This window comes from Dendronephthya gigantea, unplaced genomic scaffold (genome assembly GCF_004324835.1).
Source record: "Dendronephthya gigantea isolate DGI-Jeju-01 unplaced genomic scaffold, DenGig_1.0 000001F, whole genome shotgun sequence".
Classification (NCBI taxonomy): Eukaryota; Metazoa; Cnidaria; class Anthozoa; order Malacalcyonacea; family Nephtheidae; genus Dendronephthya; species Dendronephthya gigantea.
The window spans coordinates 6113421-6131055 of NW_021163011.1; the positions used below are offsets into that span (position 1 = coordinate 6113421).

At 35.2% G+C, this 17635-nt stretch overlaps 3 protein-coding genes across 4 annotated transcripts; 2 read left to right on the forward strand and 1 right to left on the reverse strand.

Annotated features, from left to right (window-relative positions):
* Positions 1-217: 217 nt before the first annotated feature.
* LOC114528507 (dachshund homolog 1-like) lies at positions 218-8231 on the forward strand. The gene is made up of 11 exons (XM_028550166.1): positions 218-306; positions 594-990; positions 4006-4613; positions 5008-5168; positions 5456-5486; positions 5833-5919; positions 6052-6135; positions 6655-6720; positions 7060-7134; positions 7352-7417; positions 7529-8231. Exons 1-11 carry the CDS (start codon positions 252-254, stop codon positions 7609-7611), a joined length of 1713 nt encoding a protein of 570 aa, XP_028405967.1. The 5' UTR covers positions 218-251; the 3' UTR covers positions 7612-8231.
* A 1010-nt stretch (positions 8232-9241) lies between these two features.
* On the forward strand, positions 9242-13307 carry LOC114527208 (transmembrane protein 33-like). Its single transcript, XM_028548856.1, has 9 exons — positions 9242-9402; positions 10045-10139; positions 10262-10346; positions 10965-11070; positions 11359-11426; positions 11657-11697; positions 11825-11935; positions 12355-12438; positions 13132-13307. Exons 1-9 carry the CDS (start codon positions 9331-9333, stop codon positions 13286-13288), a joined length of 819 nt encoding a protein of 272 aa, XP_028404657.1. The 5' UTR covers positions 9242-9330; the 3' UTR covers positions 13289-13307.
* A 357-nt stretch (positions 13308-13664) lies between these two features.
* LOC114527218 (spermatogenesis-associated protein 4-like) lies at positions 13665-17611 on the reverse strand. Of its 2 annotated transcripts, none has more exons than XM_028548874.1 (8): positions 17279-17611; positions 16684-16813; positions 15501-15567; positions 14746-14798; positions 14546-14614; positions 14302-14362; positions 14065-14211; positions 13665-13821 (listed from the first exon to the last, which is right to left on the reverse strand). In XM_028548874.1, exons 1-8 carry the CDS (start codon positions 17353-17355, stop codon positions 13697-13699), a joined length of 729 nt encoding a protein of 242 aa, XP_028404675.1. In that variant the 5' UTR covers positions 17356-17611; the 3' UTR covers positions 13665-13696. The 2 variants fall into 2 exon arrangements, with proteins under 2 accessions (XP_028404675.1, XP_028404669.1); XM_028548868.1 differs by having other exon boundaries at positions 14746-14836; positions 15449-15567; positions 17279-17609.
* Between the last annotated feature and the right edge of the window lie 24 nt (positions 17612-17635).

The window sequence follows — 17635 nt, forward strand, 5'->3', positions numbered from 1 at the left end:
CCTAAACCATAATTAAAGTTAGACGTTACGCCAAACATTACAACAATCAGTGAAATTCACTTGTATCCAATTTCACGATACAGGGACTAATATTTTATCCAAGACAACATGATTCATTGTCTATCATAAAATCAATAATAATTGGAAGAATCTTAAGATGAAGTTTGCATAACCTATATAAGTTCGAGGAGCATTTTGAAACGCATTTACTGAGCAACACAAGAACGCATAATGAAACCACAACAATTCAAATGAATATTATCTGTTCGTTTGTTTCGCTAAAAAAAATTGTCAATTTTGATGAAGGTATTTAAAATAGTTAATTACCAAAATTGGAGTGAACGGAAGAAATGTTGTTTTGATAGGCTGTGACTTATTAGAACCCCAGGGGATTGAAATTCTATGTCAATATATTCTATTTTCGAATTCATTAGCATACGCAATATTAAGTTTACATAATTGCATTTAATCTGTTTAATAATGAAATGCTTTCAATAAGGAATAATTTAAAAAGCGCATGTGCACATATCGTTTGTCTTGAAAGTATTTATATTGTAAAGCACGTCTAGCATCATTGTCAACGATTCTTGTAGACAACACAACTTTGAAGTTAACCATGGCTTTCCCAACATACATCAAAGATGAAGGTGATATGGATTTTGGTACAGAGTGCCCAATATTTCCACCGAATTGTCGTTACAAAGTCGCTTCTGTTACTATCAACGGTAGAAGCATTACAACATTATTGACCGAAGATGAAGAATTGTTATGCTTTCCTCAACTGGTCGATTACTTCTTGAAAGACCATGTGGCAGGCATGCCTACTATTTATGCTAAAGTAAAGCGAATGGGTATCATTGCAAGAAGCTGCAATCTCGATCAAGTTCGACTCATGCGAAGCATGGGAGCCATAGGGCCGGTTGTAAATCGCTGTAAACTTATCACGATGGATGATTTCAAGAGACTTTACGAAGATTGTCTCTTGTTTAGGTATGTGTGACTGTCGGTTAGTTTGTCAGCCTGATTTCACGCATGACTTACAGGTCAAAAGTAAGCGGCCGCCGTGACCATCGCGCGTCTTTCATGTCTTTTGTGTTGTCTTCCGAAATTATAAACATTATAAAGACTCTAGACATATTGAATAATATATTTGATTTAGACAATATTGTCTTTTCACTTTCTCTTAGCGCTAATCAATCTAGAAAACATGTTTGCGGCGATGTGATTGAAAATTGACACTGAATTCCAGCTTATTTTTTGTTTGTTCCTGATGTTCAGCTCTGGTTTGGAAAAACAGAAATAAGTTTACATTGTCAAAACTTTATTATTAAAAACGGCGGGCTACCATTCAGCAATGTCCGCAGTTTGTGATTTAGCTATGCCCCATGCATTGAGTCGACGAGTAAGACTAACGGGAACAGCGAGCGTTTTTAGTATATATAAATATTTCATCCTTATAGCCGCATATCATCATATATTTTGCTAAGTCAGTCTAATATTGAACTCCATTCTTGCCGCTTGAAGTATGTATCGGGTTACAATGAATTATTTAACTTCAAAATGACAAATGCCAAAATGGAAATTTATGATTTATTGAGGTAATTAGGTTTCGTGCTTTTCGCCGCTCCATCACATCATGTGCAAGGGCTGTTTTTTGACAAAATCAAGTGCAAATCAGAGCTAGCGACATGAATGTCTTAATGATATATGACGATTTATTTATTATCAAAGCGGTTAGATTATATTGGTTAAAGCTTTTTAATGTTAAGCAGATGTGAATGGTTACTTGTGGGAAAAAGCTGGTACTGCGATCAAAAATCTTCGAGTTCTCCGTAGTTTGGATATTTGTGAATCAAAGGCTTTACTGAGGATGATTTTTAATATCCTCCCAGCCGGTGTTGACAAATATTTGAAAAGTGCTTTATTATTGTGGTGAAGAGAATTAATAAATATCTTCATGCTAATTGGCTTTGTTATATATAGAAATATTTTACATGATTATAATCTATATAATGGAATTTTTTCATCCTACTTCTGTCGGTTCATATTTTGTATATCCAGCGAGAGAAGCCTGAAATTAGCCTTGATATCATTCGAAGTACCGATAAAAAGGTCTTTCGGTTCTCATTGTATGCAGGGGGGAGATATTTATTTGAAGTATCGGCCATCATTTAATGACGGCAAATATAAAGTATTAATGGATTTTGACGCAGGTGAAGGGTCAGCTATATGGCGCCTCATTGGCACGTTCTTGTTATTCCTTCAATCTTTAAGAAACCTAATTTATTTTTTTTACTGTCGCTTCGAAAAAATACTGGTTGTCTGGCCAAAAGAGGGTAAATAAGACAAAGTAATAATATTGAAGTTATTCACTTAACCAAAGTGTTGTCTCGAACCTACCCTAAATACCTTCCAGATATGCTGAAGTTAATATATTTGTTGTGTCAAAGACAAAGACAAAGATGCCGATACGGCGATAGTCTATTTTTCGAGACATATGATTTATTGTGAATATGATCATCATTTATTCATTCATTAAAATGCCTTTTTTGTTAAGGAGACTAATTGCCGGTTATTGCCAAAGTCGATACCCTTGTAATGAGAAATTAATCTTCGTCTTATTTGGGAATACACTATAATGTCAGTATATATATCATATAAATTTGCAAGAAGAAACTGTCATGCATAAACGACTCTCGGTCAAATACATGTCAACCAAAACTGGTAACTAAATATATTAGCCTTTCCATGTGAGTACAACAAGTACAATTAAATATCAAAACTGTCTAAAATTTTGTATTTTCCATTAGTTCTCTCGGTTTCTCTCGAGGCTTTTTCGGATACTTATAGTGACCTATAGTTCACATTTGGTCGAAAGCTACTTCAAGTCGGCTACTCCCATTTTGTCCACCAAGTTAGTCGGCAATTCGTAAACGTTTAATGGAAACCAGACCTAATTTCTAAAACCGTCATTAATAGAATATTGTCTGGAATAAGACGTCTCCCTTTCCTTCAACTAATTGGGACCTTCATAATTAAACTGCATTAAAACGGTATTGTTGTTCTTGCATCATTCCGTTTCAGTTACAAATCATATATCACATTTCTTATATACTAAAGAAAGAAAACTGGCCATTTGGGTTCCATAATATATGGTATAACTGGTTAAAGTAACGTTCTCGCGACGCAAATAATAGTTAATTATATCACTTCCCCTCCCTATGGCGCGTGACTGGGAGGCGACTCTGTTATTGTACTTTCAAGCTTGATTCACATTCGTCCTTAACATTCGCGATTCTGATTGTCTATTATACATAAAATTCTTTGTCCCTCGGAAAATAATACATTAAGAATGGATCCCTGACTGTTATAAGCCTGCTTGTCCAAGGTCAGTGGTTACATATGCTTGTCACCGACAGTGCATTGCAGTTGCCCAAGATCGGTGATCACCATATATGCATGTCACCGACAGTACATTGCAGTTGCCCAAGGTCGGTGGTCACTGAATTTTATTATCTGAAATTTTTTTCGTCATCGACCACGCCAGACAGATACATCGCCGACTGTCTGCATAATATCATTATTTCCTGGATTAAGCGACTATATAGAACTATTGAACACAACGGGTGCACCGCTACATGCAACGAATGAACGAAAACAATGTCCACTGTGGCCTTAGGATAAAGTCTGCATGAGTCGCAAGAATAGATTATTTCATTATTATACATGTCTGTGGTTCAGCTCTAGTGCGACTAGTTAGTGTGAAAACTTTCAAATTATTCTTAGCAATCATGAATTTTTTCCTTTCCTTTATATACAAAGTTTCAAAATAGCTTTATCCCTCTCAGTCTGCACATTATATCGTCTGCACTTGAGATGATCTTATTTAAACTTGAATTTTTCCACCTACATGAATGTATAGTTATTATGTATGTTAGTTAGCTATAATAGCTATATGTTAGATAGTTGTAATGAGTAACGCAAATCTTTTATATTTTTTCAAAGAGGGCCTGGTCGTCGTAAACGTGTTTCCAGTGACGCAAGTAATTGCTGCACACCAGTGAAGATCATCATTAAACGTCCATACCTCGAAGAAAATGACGATGCTGAAGGATCCCTTGGTGTCGGAAGGAAACCTGAAGAAGAAATGATTGTGAACGTGTCTTCGCCATTAGGAAACCAAGGCAGTTACTTTTCCAGCTCAAGTGATTTTAATAAATCAAACGATGGAAATGTCATGTCATATCGTCGCTCAAATGGCTATTCACCCACTGAAGACAAGCTTGGTTTTCCATCTATGATCTACACAACATTTCCTCATCAAGCTCCTGGGGCAGTTACATTGACACAGACCTTTGATAATAGACTTTCTACCACAACATCACCTAAAACAACTTTGATCCAACCAATAAACGGGGAAATGTCACCTACAGAAGGAACGTTTGAGAATCAAGTAAAATCGGACAACCAACCACTGATGAACGAAAGCCCGATTGAAGAAGACGCGTGTTTAAATGATCAATCTTCAAGTAATAACAGGCTTGAAAATGGTATTTCCTCTCAGGACTCTGTGCCCACGACTCCTAACAGCACATCATCTGTAATATCAACAGGTAAAAATACTGCAGGCCTATATGCCATTACAAAATATAGAAAAGAATAGTGGCACAGCCGTAACTCACCATCATGCAGGTATAACGAATGAAAGTAGATTTAAAATCTAATGAATTCTCATCTGGTGATTAGATAGAATGAAACAAAAGAAACAACGTTGCTAGTTACCATTCTCTAACACCTGTTTTAATGATTGAATTTCCCTTGTGTTAAAGTTTTTTCAAACCAGAAAATGCGTTGAATTTTTACCATGCATGGAATGGAGTTGATTTCACCAGAATAGTTGCGTGGACAATTGACCTACTTAATTCTTGCTTACTCTCTAAAGGGTGGAAGGGTCTTTAACTTTTCCGGTTACTGATTCCTTCATTCGTTGATCTGTATTTGTAATAGACCCGCCAAAGACAAGTCCAAGCAGTATTGGTGTTGTTAAAGCTGCTGCCACCAACGTCATATTTACACATGTTAATGGGGGAAGTTCAAACTATAGTCCCCGGTATTCAAACAGATGCAACTCTCAAAGTGGAAATCTTCCTGTTATAACTTCGAATAATGTAAGTAACATTTAGGGCCGTAGCTAGACCACTTAACTGTGGGAACAAAGCATACAGACGAAATCAGTTGGGCATAACATGAATATATGAATATGCACCCCTTCCCCTCCCCTAATCAGGCTTCTAGCTACGGCCCTGGTAACATTTCATGTTCGGGATTCCATCGTATCTATCTATATACGTACATCTCTAGTACCTAATGTTTCAATATTGCCTATAATTTGCTATTTATCGCAGTTAACTACGGCGAGAATAGTTAATAATAAAGATTCTACTAATTCTTCTAGATGAGACAACGTGAAAGAATGACGTCATCAGGTAGGTTTAGAACGAATGCCATTTTTGTTACAAATTACAGAGAAGGTGTGCTGAAATAGTAAATAAACTTTAGCTATATAAATGATGTATAGTACGTTTTCACCTTACTTTCACTCTATTGCTTAATAATTAATAAAGATTTAACCTATAATTTTTGACAACTTCGCTTCAAATGTAGTACAACAACTGCTGAAAATAGACGAGAAGAAGACGAAAGAAGGCAGTTGTTTATACCACATTTGAAGCGAAGTTGCCTGAAGACTCTGCCACTACACTCCCTGGTTATATTGGAATATAATTTTTTACAATGCTTTTTAATTTTTTCCTTTCAATGTCTTTGTTATAGAAACGTTGCTTGGAAACATACAGGGATTACTTAAAGTAACCAGTGACAATGTGCGCATGGTGGAACGACAGATGCTGGTCGACAGAGGTACTATATATGCTACAGTTAATATCTGATTTCATTCAATATATTCAATATATTCAATGTATAGCCCCGAATGGATAGAAACAGTCCATTATTCTGTATTCAAAGGGAATAATATTCATTTCTCTTACGCAGACGAGTTTTCAAAAGAATTCCAAAAGGAATACGAAGGAAGAGTAAAAGCAACAAAGATGATCACAGATTTGCAGAAAGATAAAAGTAAGCAAAATCAACTTCACATTTGTGTTTTAATTCTTCAAACAGTAATGAAAAGCGATGCGGTTTGTTAGGTCTTCACATTGCTGGATTTTTGTATGGTACAAGTTCTCGATCTCGATCAAATTGAAATCTTCCCCTAGATCCAAGAAACTGGAAATTTATTTATTATCTATCTATTATAAACACCGATGATTTATTTACGAGAAGACAAACAGTATATTGTACTTAGATACGAAGGAAGAATAAGTAGTGATTAATTATATGATATTTATAAGAAATAGAAAATATTCTCCATCGCTTCGCTTGTCAAGTTCGGCGTGAAAAGTCCCGTGTTTCTATACAGTTATAGAAACACGCTTTTTGGCCAATCAGCAAGCGCGTACTATAAATGTTATAACAAAAAACTAATGTTGCATGCGTGTGAATCTTAATTGACCATACAGGTGAATTGTGATGATTTTGTGTACCGTTCCAAAATATTGAGATCGTGATAGGAAATCTATTCTATCATATATTTAGGTATCTTACAGAGAAAGATACGCAGATTGAAGAAAACAACTCGTAGACTAAACAACCATTATCAAGGTATTATTGAATGCTCAAATTTGATGCTTCACAAAAGTAACAACAGTTTTTGTCATGATCAAATATCAGTAACAACAATGAATTTACTTGATGTTACTCTAAGTGATGTTTGGACTACTATAAATTTCGACTCCACCGCCATCAAAACAAACGCAAAAATTTGAGATAATATATACACAACGATGTAATTATTATATATTGCTGTGTATTTTTTGAGGAGTATTTTTATAGGTCAGCCATTCTCTTTGTTTGCATGTGCTGATATAAGTAGGATCTTATAGATCTATATATGTTTATGGTCAAACTGCATGAGCTATACAATATACATTATTTTTTCAGCTGCAGAACAACGATGTTCGTCATTAAACCGAGAATTGCAAGAATCTTCTTATGCCTCATTACGGGAACAAAATGGTTAGTGCCTTTTGCACAATAATTTTACAGAAATTACAATTGAAATCCAAAAAAATTGCAACCGAAATCCGAAAAGAACCGTAGTATTTAGTTCACAGGAGCTGTGAACGTTCATTCCTCGAATTTAGAATCCCTGCTTCAAATGTTCAGTTGATTTACGTGATTTTAAATACTGCAGTTTTTGCATTTTCTGAAGTCAGAACTATTTTTGAAATAGAAATGTTACAAAATGAGCTCGAAAAAGAAAGACTTGCCAGGATTGATGCAGAAAAGAAACTGGAAGGTAATCTGATCACGTCGACGCCCTAAAGCATTTCACTATTCAACATAGTTATACGCTTGAAATGTTTTTGTGATATTACAACAATAAAAATGGCCTTTGTTTTTTGTTTAGAAGCGCGCGGTGGAATACAGAATTTTGTTCACAATTTTTTCGAAAATCCAGAGCAAAATGGTGGAGTTATGGTTCCCGTGTAAAAAGTTAAGACATGATATAGAAATATAGTGCACCTTCGTTACATAGTTGACACAAGATAATGCTGACTTGGCGGGCCTTTTGTCATGTCATAATTGTACTTGCTTCAAGTAGAAGCACATATAAAGAAAAAAGTCGCGGTATATCTGCAAAAATGCAAACGCGCGGTTGCATATTATTGGCTATATTGTGGTAACAGAAAGAGTGCAAACTATACTACAGGTTGTGTTAAAAAGCTGCCTCGCGTGTTATTTACCTTTCAAGTATATACTTTAGTACACTGAGTTATATGCTTTTCGTGGAAATGATACTGCGTATATATCATGATAATTCATGGGTATATCATGATAATTCTATGATTGCAGTTGAAGGCATTGGCGCCTGGAAGAAATATCCAGCGCATTAAAAATTTGAAATATCCAGGCTGGAGAATTTTTTTGTGATAGACTCGAAATCAGAATTTTTGTTTTCGGTGGTCAGGTCGTTTCCGCGTGTCTATCAATCTGGGTTTTTTCGCCTCCTTGCGACGTCCCTTGTTTGCAAGATTATGTTTTTACGGTTGCGACAATACAAGCAGCTAAAACTGTCAATATTGTATATATATAGACTAACTAAAAACAGATATATGTATATATCTATATGTATATGAATACATCTTTGTACAATTTTAGTTTTATACATTTAAAATATAATTTATGCATGTATTTTTTATTCATGTCACTGTCACTATTCTCAGAATTTCACAGTTTTTTGCGTAGCCTGCGCCGCAGAGTCGCAGACCCATGCCCGAAATAGAAAGGCGGGGACGCCATATTCCGTTTATGCGTAGACTAGTTTTGCGAAGATCTTACAGAAAAGACGACTCAATAATATCATCCTTGCCCTTGGCATCGAACTCGTGCGTCTTCCATCTGCGGATAGTTTTACAATTTTTAAGACTCGTTTTCTAAAGCCGTGATATATAGCCGAGGACGAGGTTTAAAATGCATTGTATTAGTTTGCATAATAAAAAAGTATGTGCTGGAAATTCTGCAAAGAACGATTGTTCTCTCAACTACCTTATTGAAATAAACCATGGGCTCGGAAAAGCTTTTCCGGTGATTTTGAGGCCAAATTGCCAAAACTAAATTCTTCCGCAAACGAGGGTGACACCTGTCTCAAGCCTAACGTTAACGTCGTCATTAAAAAAATCTCATTGATGCAAAATCTGCTGTGAATCATTACGTACCGCAATTTTTCAAGAACTATGATGGATGAGTTTTGCTCTCGGCGGTTGCTGGATGTTATTTAATGTAGTGTTATTTCCTTGATACATACGTATAATGCTCAGGGGTTTTTTGAATTTTTAGAAAATATTCTCAGCGGCAAAGTTTCGCAACACAACAAATACCTTAATTAACTGTTGTTGCTGCTTTAAGGTTTAGTTGTGTGAATGAATTATTGCGTTTAGCTTGGTTTTAAACTTAAACGTGCATGAAAGAACGCGCAATGTAAATATGCCCTAAGGAAAATACCAGAACCCGGCAAGAAATTGAATTTTTCCAGTATATGCGTTTATTTTATAATGTTAATTCGAGTGTCAATTCAATTGTCCGTAAATGAAGTATCGCAAAAAATTTTGCAGGTGTTCGGGTCCAGAAACTAAATACTTCACAGCTTAGACTGCTTTTAATAGTTTTAAAATAATTTCCAACTTTCAGTTTTTTGTGGAGAAATTGTAAATGGAAGCGCAAGAGGAGAATGCACGTGAAAATCAACAGACACCGTCACGTTCAAACTGGGGTGCTGTCAAGGTAGTAGAGGTCTCAATGTAGAATTTAGTTATATTTATAGTATAAACTATAAAGGTCTTGAAATATACAGTAAACAACATAAATACAATAATAGGAAGGACTGAAGTATCGATAGGCATATTATCGGTTCTAGCTTGCTTAATTAAAAATGTGGTTACATTGATACAAGCTAACTTTAACATCAGGAGAAAAAAGACCAATAAGACCTATTCAACGATGGAACAATAAGACCTATTCCGACCCTAGTATCAATAATATAAACATGTTCATGATTGGATTTCTAAAGCAAAAGTTATTAACCTTAAGTTATTAATGTTTATACCTTCTTATAGCGAGTTTTACTCCATTACTTTGGTAGAAAGTAGCAATTTCAATGCAAAAAGCCATAGTCAAAGACCAGGGACTATATTAAACCTCAGAGATGGGAAATCTTGACCATTCAGAATGTGGAAAAATTAATAGCCATTTGTACCTGTATACTGGCCTTACCAGGGATTGCTTCATTACAAGTGTCTGTGCACTTGTGAAGTTAATAAATCAATGTTCAGGTTATAGGATTTGTTAAAAGTTTACATCTTAAGTATATTTGTCTATTACTTGTCTAGACCAATGTAACATTTTTCCGTAATACTACATTTTTAGACGTTCATCATTGAAAGTAAAATTGATTCTTTATTATGGATAACAAGAATATGCACAGTTGTGAATGTCATATGGTATTTGATACCCCTAATAAGGTATATATTCTATATATATCTATCTTTAAATATATGCTATAGAGTTGTTTATAAATACTGGTTGGCGGCAAAGGGTTATCACATTCTGCATGTAAACTTCTTGTTTTCTTTTTGTTTTTCAGTCCGTTTTCAAGTTACTCATGCTATAGAAGAGCTCTTATATGCAATGCAGCTGTTTCCGCATTGCGACTTCATCAACGGTTACCGGTTGGTTACAAAGGACTATTAAATATTCTTGGGCCGGTTGTTTGAAAGGCGCTTAGCTTAAATGGTGGATGAGTTCAAAATGAAACACAAAATTATCTATTTATTGAACAATTAGACTGAAATATTTCGATGTAAATAGTTTAATTTTCAATGGAAGTGCATATTTAATGCAAAAAATGTAGGTTCAGTCATTCACAAGACATAGGAGAGTATTTTTAAACTTTGGCCTTTCCACCGTTTAAGCTAAGTTTACACCTTTTGAACAATCGCCCCCTGCATGTTAACTTCTAGTCAGCTTTTTCAGACTAGGGTCATTTGGGTAAATGACTATATGTTTAATACTATATTATTCTGGTGTTCCAGTCCCATATCACATATAAACATAGCCTCATTATCATAGCAAACACCTTTGGTATTCATCTAATTTTTTACCATAAAAATTAAAAATAATTTTGTGTCCTCAACATACCCCTAAAGTGTATCCTACATGACTTCAACCACAGAAAATAACTTTTACTGATTTTCTGAGAACATATTTGTTCAAGTTATTGTATTTTTGTTTTGCTATCCACATGTATACTTTGTGCACTAATCATTTAATCATTTCTGTTACTTTAGAATTTTCGTTTCACAAGAGAATATCTTGGTCAACTATTGTTAGAAGATAGTTGTCACTACCTTATATATAGTTTGATGTTTCTTTATTGTGCCTACCCTCTTACTCGTATCCTTTTCATGCTTTATTCATTCAGAATGTATAAAACTGACCCCAGAAAATACAGTATGATACGAAATCTTCAGGATTTGCCCTACTAACATGCGTGCATGTAATTTGCGATGATGTTTGTGGTGTACCAACTACCAAGTCTTGCAGATCTTTACAATAACTGAAAAAGTCTGTGTTATGAAGTTGTTTGCAGAAAAAGTATGCTTATTACTGGATTCACATGCATGTTTATAGATAAATGCACACGTGCAAACGGACGTGTTTTCTTTAACAACTTGAAAAAAGCTGCCTTAATTCCGTTGGGGGTGTTTGCTCTACTTCATACCTCGTCATTTAGTAAGAAGTTACTTGATGTAAGTTATGTTAAAACATGCCTGGATATTAATTATAATAATACACGAAATTTAGGGGTTGCCCATTTTTACGCAGTAAAAATGTTCTAGATTTGGTCGAGAAAGAAGTTGCGTTTTATGCGATCTGGTCATGCAAATCTGTAATGTTCAAATCCCTGTGTGCTTTATTAAATTATACATGAGAATCCTATCATGCATCCACACTCTTTTAACTTTTCTTTTCCAAAAAGGTTTTAGGTACAGCTGGGGTATTTGGGATGGCACTTGTCAGGTAATTACTGCACTTGAATTGTTTTGAATGCGTGAAACCATTTTTATTTGGAAAAAATATATATATCTATATTTGCTATAGCAAATCAGTATTGATGTATATCAAAACGTCTCTTAATGTTCTGTAGTTGGATAAGAAAAGGTGTTGAAAAACTTCAAGGCAATCAAATTGCATTGTTGCGTTTTATTGCATCGACGGAGATTATGCTAATGCCATTAACAGTCGTTTTAGTAATAAGGTAAGAGCAATCAGAAAAGTTCAAAAGTCGATGATTCAAGAGATTACGAGAGGAAGGCTGAAAAGGCAATAAGTGCAGCTGCTTCTTTTGCCTTTTACCAGCTGAGCACTGAAGGATGCCCGAATAAGTGTGCGTTAGACAACGCTAGAAATGCAGTCAAGGATTTAAGAATAGTAAACCTATAAGGGTCTAACGAGACGCCCCAGACACCAGAAGCAAACACGAAGAGACGAGGTTCAACTTCCCAAGTTTTGCAAACAATTTCTATTATGCGTTAATTAGTCGCAGGCATATTTCTTACATACTATAATAATGTAGATGTAGGTGAACTGTGCATGTCATCGGCATCGAGTGCACAAAATTAAGAAGTTTTGAATCTTTTTCATGCGTCCGACCATTTTTTTTTGTTTTTTATACAGTGGCGTTGCTGGTCTGTTACTGCCGTTCGTCTATTATAAATTTTTGACATTTCGATACGCCTCGAGGAGGAACCCATATTCAAGGTATCAAAATATATATATCATCAAAATTGCAAACTCAGTTTGAATCAATGAACATTGAACATGTTTTAAAAATATTTACAAATGTTTACAATTGCATCCCATATGATATATTCAATCATATACTGCATTCGTATAATAAGAGCTTACACATCTAATAAGAATAAATTGTCGCTATATAACTGAGCAAGATCGCGTATATAGTATTGGGGCATGTGTAAGGGCTAGCATGCAGAGGGGATCACGAATGCTTTCCTTGGGATGTTAGGCTATTATACGTATATACACCTGCACCTTGTCCTGGAGTAGAATGAATGCAAACGAAATGCAACCACAATGCAGTCGGAATTACCAGGGATTCTCATGATAGAGATCTATCATCTACCCTGGTAACTGCACTCACTCGACTTCAGGACAAGGTGCTGGTGCATATAATCTGGTAACTAAGAACACCTGTTACCTGAACATGTATTCAGCACAATATATTACATGTAATTACAATATATTACATATTACAATATATTACATTACATATGCATTTGGTCAATATACCTGAGCAAGTTGAAAATGCATGTAGAAAAAACATGCGGCGGTAGAAGTACAAGCGTATTTTATGCAAGAGTGATGTAACGATTGTATATTATTTATTACTTGGGATGAGTTTCGATTTTGATAAAAATTTATTATTTTTTTCAGAATGTTATTTGGTGAATTTCGTTTGGTTTTTCAACATTTAGCGATGCATGAAAGATGTCCGAATTTTATTCGTAATATAATATTTTCGTTTATTCGCTTTATATCAAATATGGCACCGGCTGTGGCAACAACGACAAACACCGGTACGACTAATTAACATTGTTGACGGAGTTGAATTAAACAGTAAGATTTTAATGAAACATCTGTAAGTATTAGGGACCAAGCTCGTTTCTCGCTAGCTTTGGGTTGATCAATCCGACCTGGTCAAACACAAAGAATACGTCGGCGATGTTTACAAATAAAATGTTAATTCATGCATTGGGTGTTACTTGAGTTTGACACAGAATGGTGAAAAACAAATAACAATGCTTCCCCAAAAATAAAAGCCCCACATGTCTCTTCTGAATTTACAATATGACGTGACATTTGCATGTGCTATATCACGGTCCGATAGTATTTGTTTATTTTCGAATGCAACATATATTGTTTTGTTATAGAGGCTATATTATAGTTTATTTTGGAAAGCATTAATACAGCCGGTAATGCATGCGGGCATAATTTCTAATTAATATGAATAGATTCCTGCGTTGGTTGCTGTAGAGCTGTTCATTCCAGAGAATTGTGGAAAATGTTTTTCATGTTGTTCAACATTTAGTTCTTGTAACTGGTCGGGTTGAAGTGTTGATACGCCTAGGTAAATATAGGGAGTACAGAAATTAAATGTGCCTGGGTGAATAACGAGTTTTAAGGAAATTTCATATCTCTGAGGATTTCTAATATTACAAAAAAATCTCTTTACGAACTACATTCCAAAACTTACGAAGAACTGCATGTTCTCGCATTTGGTTACTTCATGAAATAACGGTCGAAACGATAGAACTATGAAACAGAAATATGGTTAAATAATATGAAATTATTGCTTTAAATACGAACCTTCAGTTTCTGCTGTTGTTAGTTGTAATCTCTCGAAATTCTGGGAAGTTTCATCAGTAGCATTAGTCTGGTAACTTTGAGCAGTATCGAAGGTTGGTGGTTTTCTTATGCTTCGTTCTCCTAGTGATGGTTTTATGCCGTATCTTCCTAAATTTTTGGAATATAAAAACGTCAATATCAATCCACTATAATGTAACCAAAGCAAAGAACCCGGCAGTAATACAAATTTCAATATACCAGGATCACCCATTCGCTCTTGCTTCCGACGTTCAACGTGTTTATTGATAATCAGTTCAGCCTATAAGTATAATCAATATTGAATTTTGTCGGCAGGGTCATGCAGCGTTCATATAACAAATTTCTCTCCATAGTTATAAAAGATACACATGACTCGACTCAAGTAATTTACAGGTGGATCACAGCAGCATGCAATGAGAAGTTAAACTTTTCTAAAGTGAAATGCAATTTTAGTATATTTTACCTTTTGGGTACATGTAATTTTATCAGGTTCTGTACAAAGTTCAGAGTTGGAAATATTATTCTTCACTGACTATAAAAATTAAATGAAAGAGTTGCCGAGTACACAATACAAAATATTTAAAATGTAGTTGTATTTGTGTCGAATATAATAAGTTGTACACTAATGAGAATACACATTTAAAATATTTTTTCATACAACACCTGAGACGCTGTCGAGCGAGCGTGCAAAGGAAGTGTATTCTGGTAACTAAAATCTGTAAAATCAACGTCATTTGCTTGAACTGTTTTCAAACTAAAATTGAGAGGATAATAATGATAATTAATCAGACACTACAGATTACAGACACTGTAATGCTTTCATAGTAAACCCTCATCTAGCACATACGGTATCTTAGTTCTCATATGGGAAGGAACTAATTTTTACAACAATTGTCACAACAATGTGAACAACGCGAGAATCTACGTTTTTTAGCAATTAGAAACTGACGGCGCAAGACGACGTTAAAATGACATGAGGTTTAACCAGTGGATTTTACTAATGCTGGAATTAGTACGCGGAATTAACCAGTTTCCGAAGTTGCAGTAGAAGACTGGTGATAATAAGGTTGACAAGGTTGCAAAAAACGTAAATGAGAAAAAAAATCCTCCCCAAAACATCCCCATGAACATCGTCAATATCACTATCACCAGTCCTCGACTGTAACTTTGGTGTGCTTCGGTCGACCAGGTGGTTAAAAAAAATCTGGGACAGCGGAGACACTAGTTCATCAATCACTGTAACTATTGTCTACTCGCGGACATTATCAGCGTTAAGGTCTTTGATAAATATTTCTAACGCCGTAACGCAGCAGTATAAAATCGGTTGATAATAGCTGAATATTAGGAATTATGTATAATAGCTTACCTTCTATTAGTAAGAAGTGAATAAATAATTTGGACGAATAACTGTGCAGCACCTGGCTTACAGTGAATAACGCCATCAACAAGTTCTTTGGGTATGTCAAATGACTGTTTCTGAAAAAACTAAATTAAAAATCACTGTATTTATAACAGGCTATATATTCAGGATTCTCTCTTTGTAACCTTTAGATTTATTAGCCACTGGCAGTGACCATATTAATGGTTTAAAAGTTTAACTTGTGGTAGGTGATATGGTAGAAGTATAATGAAAACATGCAGTGAGTATAAAGTTATAGTTAGAATGAAATGTACTGTTGTTGCATAGGTTACTGTGTACTATCCCCCTGCACAGCCATTGAATTATTGCATTCAACCTCATACCCAGGGTCTTCACTCTACTCGTGGGGAGCCCACGAGTAGAGTAAAGACCCTGGGTACGAGGTTGCTATTGCACTGTGGACTGTGGTGTTATAAAACCACTGGTGTATCAAACGAAGGCAGGGACTGTGGAGGATGCCTAATTGGGGAGGGGGTTGATATTCATTAATTTATGTTCATTATAATTGATGTCAAGTATAGGAAAGCAATAATTAAAATATGCCAATGAGCAAAACTCAAAGTATTTATAGCAGCTAAAGGTATTATAGACTGTGCTATATGACATAGCTTGCAGCAGGGGTGGATCCAGCACTAGCTAGTGCACTAATTTGCATGACACAAGAAAACTGCTAAAAATAACCACTTTGTTTTGTAATGCAAATTTGTGCACTAGCGCTGGATCCACCCCTGGTTTGCAGGCAATGAGATTGCCACAGGGCAAATGTACATTAGTTTTCAACTAAACGTCTTTATAAAGGTCTATATGCAAGGGCATCTATCAATGTAAATTTACTCACATTTTCAAATAAATATCAGAAAATATCTGATGCTATTTAATTAAGGCATTATGCACCTTAGTCTAGAAAGACTAAAGCTCACCGCACACAAGAGCTATCAGCTGATCTAAGAGCTCGCAATTCAGTTAGCTCAGTCCATAAACCATCCGCACACAACAGTAACTTCCTGAGCTAACAGCCACGCATGGTCTTTAGCTCAGCTAATAGCTCACGTGTGCTGCGGACTTAAGGTACAAAAACTGTAGATTTATTATTCAAGTCCACATTATACAGTAATTACTTCTCATCTTAATTTGAATGATATGACAATCTTCAAATAACTTTGTATTTTTAAATACCCCACCCTTGTTAGCTGTGACCAATTGCCAACTTTGGCTTCCAAAGATGTACCATTTGCATAAGAATGCATAGTAACTTCTTGAGGGTAATACCAAGAAAAAATTTCAGCTACAAGGTACCCATTTGAAAAATCTCTTTAAAGAGAAGAATAAGAATGATACTTGAGTTTGCATCCAATTAATTTCCTTTCAATTTGTTACAAATATATTGTTGGCAAATGTTGCAGACAAAATACAGCAGGGGTGATTATATTCATATATTCATGTTTTCATATCGAAGGAACAATAGCATTCAAAAGAAGTTAGACGGGCATTAGACAAATATATGAGTGTATATGAGTCTCCAATTAGGTTCTAGCTACAGCCATGATCAAAGTATAAAATGCTTGCATATATGACATTCACTAAATTCAGGCTGTATAATTTTAAGCTTGCCGGCATAAAGTCAAGGAAACAAACAAAATGTATGTATTTTTACATATCCTTATATTTTACTTTCTGGGATTAGAGCTACATTTGCCAGACAATGTCAATAATTGATTTCGTAAGTCATATCTGGGCACTTCTTTGTGCTGAATATAATTATTTGACTAAACGTACCTTTTACTATTCCTTACAGGGTGACTAAGGTCTAAACTTTGAATCCATTTTAAAATGTCACGCGGTAGCCCACTCATGCTTTTAATTTCTCTTAATTCTAACGTCTATTTTGAAATATTTATCAGTTTTCTTTTTACGTCCTTTGGTTTCCATTAAAGCTTCTTGTTGCTAAGGCTTGTTGCCAAGCACAACAACTGTTGCTATGTGATGAATTAGGCGAATTTATTTGCGCGACCACTGAGTGCGCGACGCGATAACTGAAATCTGGTGATGGGATTGGTTAGCGAAAAAATTCGCCGCGAAAAAGTAGGGACGCTTCCTCTTAAGCACAGTATTTATATCATTACGACTATACCG

Bases quoted from the DNA above. Each gene is read 5' to 3' on its own strand.
- LOC114528507 (XM_028550166.1), top strand. From the start codon at position 252: ATGAATATTATCTGTTCGTTTGTTTCGCTAAAAAAAATTGTCAATTTT. The intron at 5,487-5,832 runs GTAGGTTTAGAA...TCTTTGTTATAG, and splicing joins TGAAAGAATGACGTCATCAG to AAACGTTGCTTGGAAACATA. The intron at 5,920-6,051 runs GTACTATATATG...TCTCTTACGCAG, and splicing joins ACAGATGCTGGTCGACAGAG to ACGAGTTTTCAAAAGAATTC.
- LOC114527218 (XM_028548868.1), bottom strand. From the start codon at position 17,355: ATGAGTGGGCTACCGCGTGACATTTTAAAATGGATTCAAAGTTTAGAC. The intron at 14,837-15,448 runs GTAAGCTATTAT...TCTCAATTTTAG, and splicing joins TCACTTCTTACTAATAGAAG to TTTGAAAACAGTTCAAGCAA. The intron at 14,212-14,301 runs GTATATTGAAAT...CCAAAAATTTAG, and splicing joins AGAGCGAATGGGTGATCCTG to GAAGATACGGCATAAAACCA.
- LOC114527208 (XM_028548856.1), top strand. From the start codon at position 9,331: ATGGAAGCGCAAGAGGAGAATGCACGTGAAAATCAACAGACACCGTCA. The intron at 10,140-10,261 runs GTATATATTCTA...TTTGTTTTTCAG, and splicing joins TATTTGATACCCCTAATAAG to TCCGTTTTCAAGTTACTCAT. The intron at 11,936-12,354 runs GTAAGAGCAATC...TTTTTTATACAG, and splicing joins ACAGTCGTTTTAGTAATAAG to TGGCGTTGCTGGTCTGTTAC.